This window comes from Prionailurus viverrinus, chromosome A2 (genome assembly GCF_022837055.1).
Source record: "Prionailurus viverrinus isolate Anna chromosome A2, UM_Priviv_1.0, whole genome shotgun sequence".
NCBI classification, from domain to species: Eukaryota; Metazoa; Chordata; class Mammalia; order Carnivora; family Felidae; genus Prionailurus; species Prionailurus viverrinus.
In genome coordinates this window covers 164,298,813-164,312,512 of record NC_062562.1, presented here as the reverse complement: position 1 = coordinate 164,312,512, position 13,700 = coordinate 164,298,813, and the positions used below count along the sequence as shown (strand labels likewise).

The following is a 13,700-nucleotide window of genomic DNA, read 5'->3' as shown; positions in this document are numbered from 1 at the left end:
CAGGGCTGCTATGATCCGAGGGCCCCTAGGACAGGGTTTCGTTGTTTTTTGGAGAGAGAGCCAGGGACCGAGTCGGGAGCTAAGGAGAGGTAAGAGGCAGTCCCGGGCCTCAGAAAACTCAGTGGGCCTTCTCCTCTTCGCATAACCCGCACAGCTCACGTATTTGACCTTAAGTGCAGGCGTTCTCTGTGATTTGCAAGTTCCGTCGGCTGCGGCACATTCGGAGTCACATTTTCATGGCTGGAAGTAAACGTGGGGCTGACCCGTCTGGGCCCTTGGGGCCCTGGAGACTTCCAGGGTGGAGGGCGGAGCTGGGGTGGCCTGCGTTCGGGGAAAGGTCGTGAGGGAACAGGCAGAATGTTACCCTCACTTAGCGCAGGGACGGTCCACAACCCTCCCCTTGACCGGGAGCAGCCCGCGGAGTCGTCCGTGAACCATGTGAACCATATTGGGTGTGGGACCCTCTTGGGAAGGAACGAAGATGACAGAACCCAAGGTAGGAGGGACGAAAGCAAAAGGACTCCTTCCGGAAGAGTGTGAGTCTGACCCGGGGCCTCACGGCTGCACCGCTGGTCCCTGCCCTCGGCTCCGGGGCCGGGGGAGGCAGGGGTCCTGGTGCTTTGCACAAAGCGTGGCCACCTGACGGCTAAATCCCGCCCACCACGCGCTTAGCAAAGCTTTGAGACGTGTCAAGACGGTTGAGGATTTTCGCCCATAGGGATCAGAAGGATGATTTCTGCTTATCCAGAAAGTCCAGTTAACCCTAATCCTGAAAGTGCCATCACAGGTACCTGATCCGTCCCCTACCCAGCGTGGGCAGGAAACACGTGGTTCCACAAAGGTGAGCTTTCTGGATAACGGACACTCCTGAGAGGGTATGTGACAGGCTCAGAAGACGGAGGGGCGTTCCTATTTCAGAGTCAAGACTGAGCCGACCTGCCGTGGGTCCTGGGAGGGGTGTCTGCATTTTAGTAGCGAGCAGGAACCGTATGTTTGTAAGGCCCAGCAAATGAAGATGAGAGGGAAACTTCCAGTACCCAGACGCGGGGGGGGGGGGGGGGGGGGGAGGGGGGCGGGCCCGGCCAGGCGCCCTCACGGACCCCTCAATCACACGGCTTTGGCCTCTAACAGGTGTGCGAGGGCCTCTTAATGAGGCGGCTGCTGCTGCACGAGTTAGGGCAGGGGGGTGTGGAGGAGGGGCTGGGGATTCATCCGTTTGAACAGATTTTCCACTCCGAACCCCAGAGCCCCGTATCCCCTGGTGGGATTCGCCCTTCATGCGAGGCCAAGGCCAAGACCAGAGCCGGGCGCTTACCCAGCACGGCCAGGCCTGGCTCAGAGCTGGCCGCCGGCATCTGTCTCCACCCCACTCGCTCTGACTCATCCCACACTTATCTGCTCAAATCACAGAGCCTTGAAATGCGCTTGCCAGTTGGTCTTCCAACAAAAACTTCGGGGGGATGCTCGGAGAGAAAGGCGGGTCCTGGAGGAGGAGAGGAGGGGCCTCGCTCCAGCAGGCCTGGGGTCCGGGAAGGGGCTCTGGGTGCCTCCCCGTGCAGGGCCCCGGGGATGCCTCCCTTGGGGTAGTGTCAGGACGCCCCTCCAGGCCTTCTCAGCGGCCACCTGGCGGCTCTCCCCAGAAGGGCTTGTTCCTTCTCCTGGCCGCGTAGACAGAGGGCACCGGGCCACGCCGCTGTATACAGGATTTGTTTTTCCCCTTCTCCTCTTCTTCCCCAGATCCCTACTTGGTAGCCGAGGACCATGCCCCACCCCACCCCACCGTCACCCCTGCGCCTGCTCTCTCCTAAGTGGGGAGGAAAGACCTCTGGCAATGGACCAGAGCCCCCAGTGTTTCTCAGAGGGTGGCCTGGGGGCTTGTTAAAATGCGCATTCCTGGGTCCCACCCCCGCCTACTGACCGGGAAGCTCAGAGGCCCTTGGTAGCATCTTACACGCACTGAGGACCGGTGTCAGGCTGGAGAGAGGAATCTGGACTATCGACTGGGCTCATTCACCTGAAAAGAAGATTCTAGACCTTCTTGCCCAAGGTCTACCAAGATACCAGGTCTAACAGTTTCCCCCCAAATCGGCTTTCTCTAATTTCATGCATGGGGATAGATAAGGAAATCATGGTGCCATTGCAAAAAAAAAGTATATGAAAAATCCGAAGAGTATTTTTCAATAGTTCCAGATGCCTGGGGACTGTGGCTAATCCAGAGTCTCGAAAGCTGTGTCTTACTCGGAATGCTAACTGTCAAAAAAAAAAAAAAAAATTAGAGTACTATAAAACGTGCTTAACAATGAAATAAACCTGACATCACCCAGTCTTGACACTGCAGGTACGTTTAGGGTCTCAGTGATGCCACTTCGACAGAACCTGGAGTGCCAGTGAGTGGGGACGTCGGGTGGAGTTAAGCCAGCTGTGGTCAACCTTCTCGATCACATTTAAATATCCAACCGTGGTTTCTGCGCTAGTGATCCCTAAACTAGCCACATGGCTGGAGGGAAGGGGGTAGTTAGTAGTGGCAGGAAGTCACAGCCTCGGCCCCTGAGTGTCTCTGGGCACCCCCCCCCCCCCCCCCGCCTTCCCCACGTCTAGGGCCTTCCTTTATGTCTAGGCTCCCTGTTCCCGTGGCCCCCACACTGGCCTGCTCCAAGCACGTTTTCTGCCTGGCCATCTCTGCCCCATCTGGGTTTCTCTCCTTTCTCTCCTAGGCCTTCAGGGTCCTTTTATGAGATTAATAATCCAGTGACCTACCAGTTCAGAGAAGGGATTCATTTTAATGGGTTGTCTCTCATGGTTGTCATTTAAGTATTGCCTTGATCCAGATAAAGGGCCAGATAAAGGAGCCAGATAAAGGATAGGACATTTAAGCACCCCCACAGGACTGTGACACCTCACATACTGGGGATTCACCTTTGGGAGAAACTGGGCTCTTGGTGTCCAACAAATCTCTCTTCCCTAGATCGGTAGTCACTGCATGTGTCTGGGCTGGGTTCTGGAACGTGACAGGCCGGGTCTTCAGATCCCAGGTAAGGGAGGAAGGGACAACTGTGCGCCTATCTGACAAGTGTAATAAGGTGCTTTGTCACCAGGAGGGCGATTGAAACCAGAGAATTTTGCTGCAAATAAAGTGCAACTATCACCCACACTGCACAGCTGCTTCCTGAAAATTCTACTCCCACTGCATGAAAAAGCACACTCAATATTCCAGGATTAATAGCGCAGACATCTTCCCTGTGTTCTGCAGATTGTGTGATTTTCTTTCTTCTTTTTTTTTTTTTTCTCCCCTATGGCATGGGGATGGGTGGTGGCTGGTGGGGGTCACCCTGTGGTCAGATTTATTGACCTATAGTTTCCATGCAATAAAATTCACCAATTTTAAGTATGCAGTTAGGCAGATGGTGATGTGCCCAGGCATGCAACCAGAGCCATGTTCACGATGTAGGACGCGCCCTGTAGGTCCCTCGTGTCCCTTTGCATTCTGTCCCCTCCCCCAGCCCCATCTTGACACGGCGGAGGGGTGTGTGTCTTATCTGTGAATGCCCCGTATGTGGCACAATTCCAGACCCACGGACGCTACTTAAATGAATAAGTACATCAGCGGCTCTAACATACTAAAAAAAAAAAAAAAAAAATCCCCCCAAGACGCCTCTGTGGTTTCTCCCTTTCATCCTGAGTTTTAAAAGATTGTCTGATAAGCATTTGCTGCTAGCTTCTGCATTTAGCCAGTCCTGAGAGCAGCCTCCTGATCAGCCGGAGATAATCAGTGTCATCAGAGCCGATGACATTCCAGGTGAAAGCAGGGGACTGTCTGTCCTCATTGTTTATGCGGCCATGGGCACGTGCGCGCTTCCTTTCCACGTTTTGACACACTGGAACCGCCGCAGGAGCGTCTCACCCTAGACCGGAAGCCCCCAACCTACATCCCTCCCCGCCTTTCTGGGCTCAGTAACAGCATGTTGCCCCTAAATAATGGCATCCTGCCTGTAAAATCAGGGAAGTGTTTTGATGTAATAGGCAGCATTTCCCCACAACCTCTTTATACGTTAGCCCCTAGGTGTTCCACGTTTGCATATTTATGTATGTTAGCTCCTAATCTGGTAGGAACTCCTCTGATTCCCACTTTGTGGATTTGAAAACTGAGGTGCGGAGGAATTAGCTTTCACGAGATTACGTAGTTTTCTGGCCATCCATTGCTGTATCACAAGCCACCCCAAATTGAGAAATCTGGCTGGGTGGGGGCGGGCACCCAAACGGCTCAGTCGCTTGAGTGTCTGACTCTTGATTTCGGCTCAGGCCACGATCTCACAGTTCGTGGGATTGAGCCCTGAGTCGGGCTCCAAGCTGACAGCTTGGGATTCTGTGTCTCTCTCTCTCTCTCTCTCTGCACCTGCCCTGCTCACATGCACACACGTGCTCTTTCTCTCTCTCTCTCTCTCAGGATAAATAAATAAGCAGTAAAAAAAGAAGTATAGTTTGGAGTCATCACAGGTCTGGAGGTTGCCTGGCTCAGCCCAGCAGTTCTCACGTGGGGTTCCTCGCGCACCCTCAGCCAGATGGCGGCTGAGGCCGGAGCGCTCTCAAGGTTTCTTCGCCCTGCGTCAGGTGCCTGGGCTGGTTGGTGGCTCTTTCTCCGTGCCGCCTGTCCACCTGGCTGGCTCGAGCTTCCCCACGGCAGGGTGGTCTCCGGGCAGTTGGATCTTTAACAGCTGGTTTCCCCCAGGGCGGATTCCAGAAGATCCAGAGATAAACCACCGGGCTTCTTATCACGTGATCCTGTGGCTGTGTCTCTGTTGATCACAACAGCCCAAGGTCAAGGGAGGGAAGGATGTGGACTCAGCTTCTTGGTGGGGGTGGCGTGTGTGTGCAGGGAGGGAAGCCGTGCACGGAGGCCCTCTTAGGGGCAGACTGCCACACCACCAAGACGCAGACTGTGGGCCCGGCCCCTCATCTGCAGCCTGCTCCCTTCAACTTGGGCCACAGTGAGGAGGTCACATCACGGCCGGTTGGATATACTCCCCATAAGGCAAGTTTCCCAGAGCACCGGTTCTATTCCATTTCTTTATTTTTTTATTTAATTTTATTTTTTGTTAACATTTATTTATTTTTGAGACAGAGAGAGAGAGAGAGAGAGGCAGAGTATGAGCAGGAGAGGGGCAGAGAGAGAGAGAGAGAGAGAGAGAGAGAGAGAGAGACAGAATCCGAAGCAGGCTCCGGGCTCGGAGCTGTCAGCACAGAGCCCGACGCGGGGCTCGAACTCACGAACCGTGAGATCATGGCCTGAGCCGAAGCCGGACGCTTATCCAACTGAGCCTCCCCGGGCGCCCCTCTGTTCCGTTTTATTAACAACGACAACAAAGCCTGTTTGGACTGTGTGGATTTCAGGACCCTGCAGTTGGAGAAAGGCTGTCCCACGTTTTACTAACCCAAGCACCAACTCCACTGGATGCCACACCAAAGGTTAAAGCAAACGGTTAAACAGGAGGGGACACAGATGACATTTCTCAAGGGTCCCGCAAAAATCTGAGGTTGGATGGGGCGCCTGGGTGGGTCAGTCAGTTAAGCATCCAACTCTTGATCTGGGCTCATGATCCCTTGGTTGTGAGATCGAGTCCCGTTTCCGGCTCTGTGCTGGGCCTGGAACCCTCTTAAGATTCTCCCTCTCCTTCTGCCCCTCTCCCCCGCTTGCACACACACATACTCTCTCTCTGCCTCAAAAAAATAAATGAATAAATAAATAATGACACACACATCTGAAGTTTGACAGTGTCATCTGTTGGTGAGGCTACAAAGGAAGCAGACCCCCCTCCTGTGCCATAGTCAGGAGGGCAGCACGGCCCGGTCCTGAGGAGGACGGGTCGCGGTATTGCCCAGAAATCACACGCCCATGGCACTTTGAGCAGTCACACTTCTGGGAACGTATCCTAGAAACACGAAGACTGCGCAAAGTTCCCGTGACCGCCTTGTCATCGTGGCCAAAGATCAGAAACTCTCACTGCCACGGGGGCTGCTGCAGCTAGAACGTTCCATCCAAAGGAGCGTGCCCCGGACACCGGGAAAATCTCTGTGCTCAAAGTGGTTCCTTTGGGGGTGCATCATGGATGGGGCCAAGGGTAGATGCCCAACTTTTCCTGATGCATCGTTTTGACTTCATGAGCCACACTTGAGTATTTTTAAACTCGTTAAGTTTATGTGTTTTGGGGAGAGAGAGAAAGAGTGTGAGTGGGGGGAGGGGCAGAGAGAGAGGGAGAGAGAGAATCCCAAGCAGGCTCCTCCCTGTCCTCACAAAGCCCAGCTCGGGGCTCCGTCCCACAAACCGTGAGCTCATGACCTGAGCCCAGGGCAAGAGCTGGATGGATGCTCAACCAGCTGAGCCACCCAAACGCCCCTAAATGCCACCTTTACCATCATCATGTGTAGGACTTGAGTCACGTGTCCACCAAAGATGGCTGTGCTCTGGCTAGTTGAGCAAAGGTTGGAGTGAGCCCCCGCGTGGCCGCGGAAGACCTTTGGAGGCGCTGACTACTGTGAGGAGGATAAGGCTCCAGGTGGAAAAGCATGAGCTAGGTGACGCTGTTGAGGAAAATTTGGTTTTTAATATCGTCACCAGAAAAATTAACCAACCTCCAGGAGCAGAAAGCAATCTGCTTGGACACGGATCAACCTATATTGGACTTAATGCTGTTTTCTGCGGTCTAATAGCAAATAGTCTTAGGGCGCCTGGGTGGCTCAATCCAGTAAGCGTCCAACTCTTGATTTTGGCTCAGGTCGTCACTTCACAGTCGTGAGATTGAGCCCCACGTTGGGCTCTGTGCTGGGCGTGAAGCCTGCTGGGGATTCTCTCTCTCTCCCTCTTTCTGCCTCTCCTCTGCTCGTGCTCTCTCTCTCTCTCTCTCTAAATAAATAAACGTTTTTTAAAAATAGCAAATAGTCTTTTTCAACGCATCTTAAACGTGACACAGGCTCGTATAGCCGCTGGCTTGCCGATGGCAGGGATCCCATTGTTGACTATGCATGCATCGTACAAAGGTTTTTTTTTTTTTTTAATTTTTTTTCAATGTTTATTTATTTTTGGGACAGAGAGAGACAGAGCATGAACGGGGGAGGGGCAGAGAGAGAGGGAGACACAGAATCGGAAACAGGCTCCAGGCTCTGAGCCATCAGCCCAGAGCCCGACGCGGGGCTCGAACTCACGGACCGCGAGATCGTGACCTGGCTGAAGTCGGACGCTTAACCGACTGCGCCACCCAGGCGCCCCCAAAGGTTTTTTAAATTTACCCATGAATACAGGGGATTTGAATTGTGAAGCCCGTACCCTAACGCAGGGTGGATTGGTTGGTCTCGTTTCTGGTGGTCTACTCGCTGGTTTCTCGGCTATTCCCTGTGAATGGTGGCCTGGCAGCCAGCTATGAGTCAGAAAGGACTCAACTGCTCCCAGGGAAAGGAAACAACTTGCCGGATTAGAATTTCCAAGCCCGTCTTTAGAAAGATGTCTTTATTTCCCATTTTGCTCCAGACTGTGTTTGCAGCACGCGTGGGATCGAGGTCAATATAAACTAATTTTGGAAAGGCTCTTCAGTTACCCGAACCCGGCCCAGGTTAAACAAATGTGTAACCCTCCGCCCTCCCCCCCCCCCAAATAAAATTGTAATGTATGAAAAAAAAAATCATTGCTAGGTTATAACCTTAAGAATTCAAGGTTCTGGCGACAGCGTGTAGGCCAGTTACCGGTGTCCTGGGCGCACTGAATGCCAGGCGAGGGGTACGGGAACTTCTGCCCCGGGCAGGGGGGACCCTGGAGGTTTCAGCCAGCAAGGCTCTCGTTCAGCGTTATTCCGTTCTCCAGGCTGGGCACACCGACCAGGGAGAACTACACCTTCTTGTTATCCTGTCTTTAAACCATGAAAACGGGGCAGTGGGCACCAGCGATGACAGCAGAGAGCGGCCCTGGCAGTCCCGGTTTCCCCTCTGCCTGTGGGGGTCCCCTTTCTGCTCCCTGGACCTCCCCGAGGATGAGCCGCTCTCCCAGATCACCCCCACGGCGGTCCCGGAAGCTCAAAGTCCACCCACTCTGGGCGCGGGGACCTGGGGCGTGAGGCCCTGTGCTTGGCGAGTGGAGGGAGGCGCCCCTAGGGCCTCATAGATACAAAGGGCAGAGAGATACGTGGTCCAGGGGCTTCAAGGGCACACTGGTCGTGACCCCCAGCGAAAACAAGGGTCTGGCCTGGCTAAGGGACAGGCAATCCCAGGGGGTCCCCTGGCCTTTGGAATATCCCTACACGACCCGGTCCAGAATCCCTGTGCTTTTTCAGCGAGAAATACAAGTCCCAAAGCATTCTAGCAGGGACCAGATGAGAAATTCAGAGGACACGCTCAGGACATGCTTCTTCCGAGCCCCATGCCGGCCCACGGGGAGGCACGGGTGGCCTGGGGACGCATGCTGCACCCGGGGACATCTCAGTGACCGGGTCCTCCGAGGAGATCATGGCTTTTAGCCCAATTCTTAGGATATGAAAAGCAGGCTTTTTTTTTTTTTTTTCTCCCTTCCTTGAAAAAGCAAAGCCACAAACAACCCCGGTGTTTACCTGACTCCCTGCCGTGGCAGCAGCTGATCTAAAAGTTTCTGCTGTTCTGGTGACTTTGGCCTCCCGTCCAGCATTTTTCTTCCCTCCCCTACTTACATAACAAGCCCCTCCAGAACAGAATGGGCTTGTTGGCAGCAAAAAACAAAAAAACAAAAAACCTAGCAAATTCCTTGTTTGGATTCGTTCGCGCTGTGGTCTGTGGCCTTGAGGCCCCGGCCAGGAACCATGAGTTTCTGGGTGCCCACTCGGTCTCCGGCCTGGCGCTGGGATTTGTCCATCCACTCCACACATTCTGAGGCTGCCTGGTGACTCGGGCTGGCACCTGCTTCCATCTGGAGCTAGAAGGCCCGAGACCTCACCCCTGGGTCCACACTGGCCGGCTCGGCCTAAGAGAGGGGACCTGGGCTCTCAGAACTTCCTGGCCCTCTTGCTGCCTAACCCCCTTATCTCATTTATTTTCTCTGCCTGGAGGCCTTAGACAAGATCCACTTGGCCCAGAGTCTGGGCATGTGCAGCGCACCTGCTCCCCTGCCTTCCGGAAGTCCTGAGAGCCGTGGACGTGGGGTGAGGTGACCGCGCTCCAGCCCCTGTCTGCTAGTGGAGTGATGCACGAGCCTCCCGGGGAGCTGCAGGCAGGCCCCTCAGCCAGATTGCAGGCTCCCTTCCGTCTTCCGTTACGGAGGGCAGAGGGCGGGTGGCCTGGCCCAGTGTGATGGGTGCTCGATTGGCCGTGGCGTCAAAGCCATCTCTAACCATTTCTCGCTCCTGCCTTTTTTCTTTTTTCATTAATAGACCCATTTTGAGCAGTTCTAGATTTACAGAACAATTGTCCAGAAAGTACAGAGAATTCTCACACACCACCTTCCTCTCCCCCCCCCGGCCGGTATCCCCCATTGTTAACAACTTGCATTAGAGGTACGTTTGTTACGATCGATGAGCCTTTATGAATACACGATTGTTAACTGAAGCCCAGAGGTGACCTTGGGTTCGCTCTTGGTGTGGTACGTTCTGTGGGTCTGGACACATGTCAGGCTAACCATGACAGTGTCAGCCAGAGCCAGATGCCCTAAAAATGCCCGGGGCTCTGCCTCTTCTCCCTCCCCCAACCCCATGCTGGCTCTGACTTATTGGCGTTTGTCCTGATGCCTCTGGAGCCGGACCCCAGGCCGGGCGGGGGCAGCCCAACCCAGGTGTGTCGAAAGGATCCCTTTCGTCACAGGGCTGGGGAAGGGAATGGCCTAGAACGGAACTGGGAGTCTTGGAGGGCCCTTAGAGGATCTCTGGAGTTTGAGCCTGCACACCTCCTATCCCATGAGGAAACTGAGGGCGATGTGGGTGTGAGTTTCCAGTTGGGGTGTGAGATGGGGTGTGAGTTTCCAGTTGACAGAGTGGGTTGGGGGCCTGTCACAGAGGGGGCATAGGCCCAATCAGCGGCTTTTCTTCTTCTTTTTTTTTTTTTTTTTCTGATTTTCTCATGTTGTTTTATTTTATTATTTTTTTTAATTTATTTTTTTTATTTTGTTAAACGTATGTCCAAATTAGTTAGCATCTACTGCAACAATGATTTCAGGAGCGGCTTCCTTAGTGCCCCTCCCCCATTTAGCCCATCCCCCCCTCGCACAGCCCCTCCGGTAACCCTCAGTTTGTTCTCCGTATTTATGAGTCTCTTCTGTTTTGTCCCCCTCCATGGTTTTATATTATTTTTGTGTCCCTTCCCTTATGTTCATCTTCTGTTTTGTCTCTTAAGGTCCACATATGAGTGAAGTTGTATGATTTTTGTCTTTCTCTGACTAATTTCACTTAGCGTAATACTCTCCAGTTCCATCCACGTAGTTGCAAATGGCAAGATTTCATTCTTTCTGATTGGCGAGTGATACTCCATTGTATATATAGACCACATCGTCTTTATCCATTCATCCATCGATGGCCATTTGGGCTCTTTCCATACTTTGGCTCTTGTCGATAGTGCTGCTATAAACATGGGGATGTATATGTCCCTTCGAAACAGCACACCTGTATCCCGTGGATAAATGCCTAGTAGTGCAATTGCTGGGTCGTAGGGTCGTTCTATTTTCAGTTTTTTGAGGAACCTCCATACTGTTTTCCAGAGTGGCTGCACCAGCTTGCATTCCCACCAATCAGTGGCTTTTTGAAAACATATTTTTAATGGTTTTTTTTTTTTTTGAGGAGGGGGGAGGAATAGAGAGAGGGAGAGAGAATCCCAAGCAGCCTCTGCATTGTCAGCACAGAGCCCAACGTGGGGCTAGAACTCATGAACCTCATGATCATGACCTGAGCTGAATCAGCTGCTTAACTGACCGAGCCACTCAGGTGCCCCAGCTGCTTGCTTGCTTGCTTTCTTTTTCTTTTTTTCTTTCTTTCTTTTTTCTTTCTTTCTTTCTTTCTTTCTTTCTTTCTTTCTTTCCTTCTTTCCTTTTTTCTTCCTTCCTTCCTTCCTTTCCTTTTTTTTTTTTTTTCTGACAGCGAGAGCTAAATTAGTAAACTGGACCAAAAACTTCACTTTAAATTTTTTTTTTTCAACGTTTTTATTTATTTTTGGGACAGAGAGAGACAGAGCATGAACGGGGGAGGGGCAGAGAGAGGGAGACACAGAATCAGAAACAGGCTCCAGGCTCCGAGCCATCAGCCCAGAGCCCGACGCGGGGCTCGAACTCACGGACCGCGAGATCGTGACCTGGCTGAAGTCGGACGCTTAACCGACTGCGCCACCCAGGCGCCCCAAAAACTTCACTTTAAAAAGAGCTAGTTTAGGGGCGCCTGGGTGGCGCAGTCGGTTAAGCATCTGACTTCAGCCAGGTCACGATCTCGCGCTCCGTGAGTTCGAGCCCCGCGTCAGGCTCTGGGCTGATGGCTCGGAGCCTGGACCCTGTTTCCGATTCTGTGTCTCCCTCTCTCTCTGCCCCTCCCCCGTTCATGCTCTGTCTCTCTCTGTCCCAAAAATAAATAAACGTTGAAAAAAAAAATTAAAAAAAAAAAAAAAAGAGCTAGTTTACTTGGCCATTTTGAGTGTCATTAACTCACCCGGTGGGCACCTCTGGCCCAGATGGGGTCCCTGACACCCTCTGTGGTCGTGAGCGGCGATGAGGGTGCGGCGTGCTCCCAATGCAGTCCTGTTCCACCTGAAAACTCTGATTTCCCGCGTGGAGCTGTGGGGCATGTGCCTGACGCGGCCCCCAGCAGGTGCGGCCCTGGAAGGAAGCAGAAGCGGGCAGATACCAGCTCCCCGCCCCGCTGGCCTCCACGTTGCTCCAGCTGCTTTGGCAACTGGAGCCCCTCTGTGCGGAGCGCCCATCAGCCTTCAGTCAGCGGGACACCGAGGCTTCTGTGGCTCTGGAAGGTTCTTGGAGCGGCTGCTCACCCTGATGGCCGTGACACAGGTGTGGAGGGTTCCGGGAAGTAACAAATTCACACCACGCTGACGAACAACCAAGAAGCGCACTTTGGAACAAGAGCTTTGGTGCCGGAGGAAAGATGCAGAAAGGCCAACCCTGGAAAACACCTCGTGCGTGGATCAGGACTGACGTTCACCGCGGGCCCAGGACGGCCAGGCCCACGCCCCAGGCTTGCCTCGCAACGGGACTCCGTGAGGTATTTTTGTTGTCACCTTACGTAATAGAAACAGATGCTAGAAAGTCACCATCGGCTAAAAAGAGCATAGTGTGACCGGAAGTTGCTAGAAGTTGCAATACCGGGATTTGGTTCGTGACTGTGCAAGGCGGCTTTGAGTCGAATGTCTCTGGGCGTCCATTACTCCCCCAGGGGCAGGAGGGGATTGATTGTTTTGGGAGATTTCTGAGAACTTTTCCAGCTGTAACATGCTCTCACTGCATGATTTCCCTGGATTTAGGTGTCAGGAGACCAGGGGGGCGTGCGTAGGCCTGGCCCACCCAGGGGGTGGGTATAGGTGCTGACAGAGACCACTCTGAGGGGGTCTCAATGGGGGGGGTTGCTCCCGTTCTGGGTCTGGGGGTGGCAGGAGCCAGGCTGCCCACGCTGGGTCACAGCAGCAGTGCCCACGGCTCACAGGGCAGGGGAGGGACGCACGGGGTTGGATAAGAGGGGGGGAGGGAAGGAGTTGCCCACCTCCCACGACAGTAGAGAGACGTGGTTCTCTCTTTACTCCATGCCTGTTTCCGGGTGCAAAATACGAGGGGAGGTCCGAAGGCTCCGACCAGGACAGACGCGCATTTTATTCTAGGTCTGTGTGTGCGTAATCAAAAAGTTTATGAAACAATGAAAGGCACCCTTATTGTGTTCTAATTCACATTTTTGTGGTTGTGTAGTCAACTAAGTCGATTTTATGATCCACTGATGGGTTTGGACTGTTCGTTTGAAAACTAATCGTGGCCAGGGGGCGCCTGGGCGGGCCAGTCGGTTAAGCGTCCGACTTCGGCTCAGGTCATGATCTCGCGGTCCGTGAGTTCACGATCTCGCGAGATCTCGAGTGATCTCGCGTGAGTTCGAGCCCCGCGTCGGGCTCTGGGCTGACGGCTCAGAGTCTGGAGCCTGTTTCGGATTCTGTGTCTCCGTCTCTCTGCCCCTCCCCTGCTTGTGCGCTCGTGCTCTCTCTGTCTCAAAAATAAACATTAAAAAAAGAAAAAACTAGCAGCCAGGTGCTCCTAGAGCAGCCAGGAGGGACAAATGAAAGCAGCTCCCTTCATTATGCCTAGTGCAGGAAGCCCTTGAATTCTTTTTGCGTCCTTGGTGTTGGCTGCTTACTCTGAACTCCTCGTATTTTTCAGTCCGTAACCTGGTGGCCCGGAGCAGGATGGAGGGGAATCCTTGCGGGACCTGCAGAAAGGGGGAGGGCTCATTTGGGACACAGTGTCATCGATATGGACGTTTCATACTCTGAAAATTCTGAGCCCCAAACCCTGCAGGTATCCGCTCAGCTCTTGGGCGGAGCCCCAGAGCCTCGCTGGGTAGGTGGTTGGGGGCAGAAATGAGGTCTCTCTGAGCCCCGATGCTCGTGCCAGATGCTCCTGCATAGGGCGTGTCTCAGAGCCCGCCAGCGGCACTGTGACCTTACGGAAATGTTCCCTGGGTGCCCAGTTCTACTCAGATTTATGATGCCCCTCTTGAAGTTTGGAC

General features: G+C 53.5%; 1 protein-coding gene and 1 pseudogene across 7 annotated transcripts in view; both read left to right on the top strand.

Annotated features, from left to right (window-relative positions):
- Window positions 1–13,700, top strand: part of PRKAG2 (protein kinase AMP-activated non-catalytic subunit gamma 2) — a 262,042-nt gene that overhangs the window by 50,007 nt on the left and 198,335 nt on the right. For 2 of the 7 annotated variants that reach the window (XM_047849310.1, XM_047849308.1), the window contains exon 1: window positions 12,063–12,197. The exons of 2 other annotated variants lie outside the window; for them this stretch is intronic. In XM_047849310.1, coding sequence (XP_047705266.1) covers window positions 12,081–12,197 — 117 coding nt within the window. In that variant the 5' untranslated portion in view covers window positions 12,063–12,080. Of the gene's footprint in view, window positions 1–12,003; window positions 12,198–13,700 lie in introns of those variants that run through there. 3 more of the 7 variants (XM_047849314.1, XM_047849313.1, XM_047849312.1) reach the window with 3 other exon arrangements.
- LOC125161149 (transmembrane protein 126A-like) lies at window positions 482–7,606 on the top strand (annotated as a pseudogene).